This window comes from Triticum urartu, chromosome 3A (assembly GCF_056163025.1).
Source record: "Triticum urartu cultivar PI428250 chromosome 3A, HENAU_Tu73, whole genome shotgun sequence".
NCBI lineage: Eukaryota > Viridiplantae > Streptophyta > Magnoliopsida > Poales > Poaceae > Triticum > Triticum urartu.
Window position 1 is genome coordinate 2,921,590 of NC_141875.1, and position 2,673 is coordinate 2,924,262.

General features: G+C 44.9%; 1 protein-coding gene across 1 annotated transcript; it reads left to right on the top strand.

The window, feature by feature from the left end:
* Positions 1-228: 228 nt before the first annotated feature.
* On the top strand, positions 229-922 carry LOC147977551 (uncharacterized). The gene has a single exon (XM_087516386.1). It carries the CDS (start codon positions 313-315, stop codon positions 706-708), a length of 396 nt encoding a protein of 131 aa, XP_087372512.1. The 5' UTR covers positions 229-312; the 3' UTR covers positions 709-922.
* Positions 923-2,673: the final 1,751 nt, after the last annotated feature.

Consider the following 2,673-nt stretch of genomic DNA (forward strand, 5'->3'; position numbering starts at 1 on the left):
ATAAAGATCAACAAAGCACGATGATGATCGACAAGAATCACCACCTCTGTAGCCATGATCTGCCTCGACGTCCTTCTCATGGGCTGGTGTTCCTCTGTGGTTGGCTATAGCCGGTGGGGCCCACCCGCGGTGCAAGTTGGTGCCCCTCGCAATAGTGCGGCTCCCAGATTTAGCAAGTGGCACGCTACCATCTATAAACTCCTCATTCATTCCACAACCACGCAGCTGAAAGCCACAGATTCAGCTCAGCTAGCACAGGAGAAGGAGAGCTGGCCGGCAAATATCTTCCCCCTGCCGGCCCTCTCTTCTCCGATGGATCAGGCTCCCCATGGCGCAGCCTCTTCCCTAGACCTGTCCCTGACCCTGGCCCCCGTGACACCGCCATCTCCAGCAGCACCCCCGTCCTCCTCCTTTTGGGCTGAAGGAGACGCCGCTGCCGGCGAAGCGAGATCGAGGCGGCTGTTCTCGTGCCTCTTCTGCGACAAGAAGTTCCTCAAGTCTCAGGCGTTGGGGGGCCACCAGAATGTGCACAAGAAGGAGCGGGCCGGCAGCTGGAACCCCCACCTCTACCTCCAATCCGACCACGGCGACCTGCCGGCCACCGCGGCGGCAAAGGCGCCAGCGAGTTGGCCAAACGCGCGCCTTGACGACGACGGCGAGAAGCAGTTGCAGCAGGAGCAGCAGCTTGATCTCAACCTCAAGCTTTAATTAGCTAACTCGTGTGTATGTTTTTATTATCTTCCTTTCAATCTTCTTTTCCTCCTTGTTGAACTAGCTATTAGTCAGGTAGGTGTGTGTGTGCGCTAAACGTAATCACACATGTTCGTCCTGTACTGTACATATACTTGGGTTTGCGCTACATATGGTCTTCCTCTGTCTCCGAAGTTTTTCTTTTCTTTTGCGAAAAATGACTCTAATCTATTACCGTCTCTGATTGTGTGAAAAACGTCTTATATTTTGATATATAGAGGTGGTATAAATATTAATTAGAATTTAGAAATACGAAGTATTCAAAACATAATAAAAACCACATCAAGGTCTTTTTCACATCAGCTCCAAGGTTACTGACAAGAAATTTTGTCTCATCGATTTATCGGATATATATTCGCAAGAAGAAAGATAGAGAAAAATCCGTGATCAAGTTGTGCAGCTTTTCTTTCCATGGTCATTGTGAAACTGGACGTTGTGTTGTGTTTTTTCATTCGTTGTTGGTTTGATGGTTTGTGTCCGTGGTAATCTGCGCGTGGTTGGTTGTGTACCTATCAAGCGCTTTGGTTACGTTTGACGTCGATGCTGCCAGGACTTCCATGTCGATCTGGATGAACTATTTATCAATTTCAATGAAATTGAAGCTGGCATGCTTTTATCAATTTTGTTTCCAACTTTTATCTGCGTGTCCATATTTCTCCCCACCATACATTATGCATTCCCCCCTAAATTTAGTTTATATATATGCACTCAGGAGCATCAGTTCTTCAGGTTGTCTCAGCTGCAGCAAAAAACAATTAGCAAGAAGAAAGTTAACGAGTGTAACAGTCAAATGAAATGCACGGCCCTTAAGTCTTTTCTCACTGACTTTGAAAGAAAAGACTTTTCTTCACATGTACAGCGCTAGGAATCTCTTGGTGCCTGCATGGACCATGCATGCCAAGCCGTACGACCATGTGTAGCCCCTGCGGACTACTGGACCGCAAGATGCTTGCTGTCTATCTGACTGACATGTGTACGGGCATCAAGATACGTGTGCACACGATATTACACCGCAGGGACCGTCGGTCGGATTGCAGGCAAATTAGGAATTTGTTAACGTGAAAAAATAGCGCTACTTCAATGTGTCATGGAATTACAAATGGAAAATTTGCATTTTCTGGTAGCAGGGTGAATAATGTAAGGAACGCTACTACCAATCTACTGCATGATAGATATTCGGCTGAGGAAACTCTCTCTCCTCCCCTCCCACACCCTTCACTTGCAATTATTAGAGAGTTAGATGTTTGAATCTGGGCACGGATAATGAAAAAAAAACCGTAGTACTGAAGTAAGACTAGGCAAGAGACCTGCCGAAGAAAAAGAAAAACGAAAAAAACGAAGAGAAACATAAAGAAACGAAGAAATCAGGTGAATACCAAAGGAAGAACAAAGAAAAAGGGTAGAAATACATTTAAAACAAAGAAAACTGATCAAAACCAAAGAAAGAAGAAAGAAGAAAAAGGAAAAAAACAAAGATAACCAGTAGAGAAACATAAAACATTTGAAAACCAGAGAAAGCCGTAAAAAGATAGGAAAAACCATTAAAACCTAAGAAAACTGAAGAAGAAAAGAGAAAAGAAGAAGAAAAAAACCCGGTAAACATCGTAAAGAAAACCACAGAAAAAGAAAGAAACGAAGAACCGGCGAAAACCGGACTGGTGCCCATTAGATAGAGAGAGGAAAGAAAAACCAATTCTACCGTGAGCGAATGGAACCCGAGCGAACGAACACACATGTGCGAGCAGCTAAAAAGGCAAGACGGGCCAGCAAAGAAACTTTCACGCGATACTAGCATATGGCTTGTCAAGGCTATGGCTTGCCATTCCGATTCTATTAGGAATCGCCTACGGGCGAGCAACGCGATGATTTTCATTGATGTTGTTTATTCTTTTGGTGCTTATCACAGTGTAGCACGGTTTTTCT

Excerpts from the sequence above, each read along its gene's own strand:
- LOC147977551 (XM_087516386.1), top strand. The coding sequence starts at position 313 with ATGGATCAGGCTCCCCATGGCGCAGCCTCTTCCCTAGACCTGTCCCTG.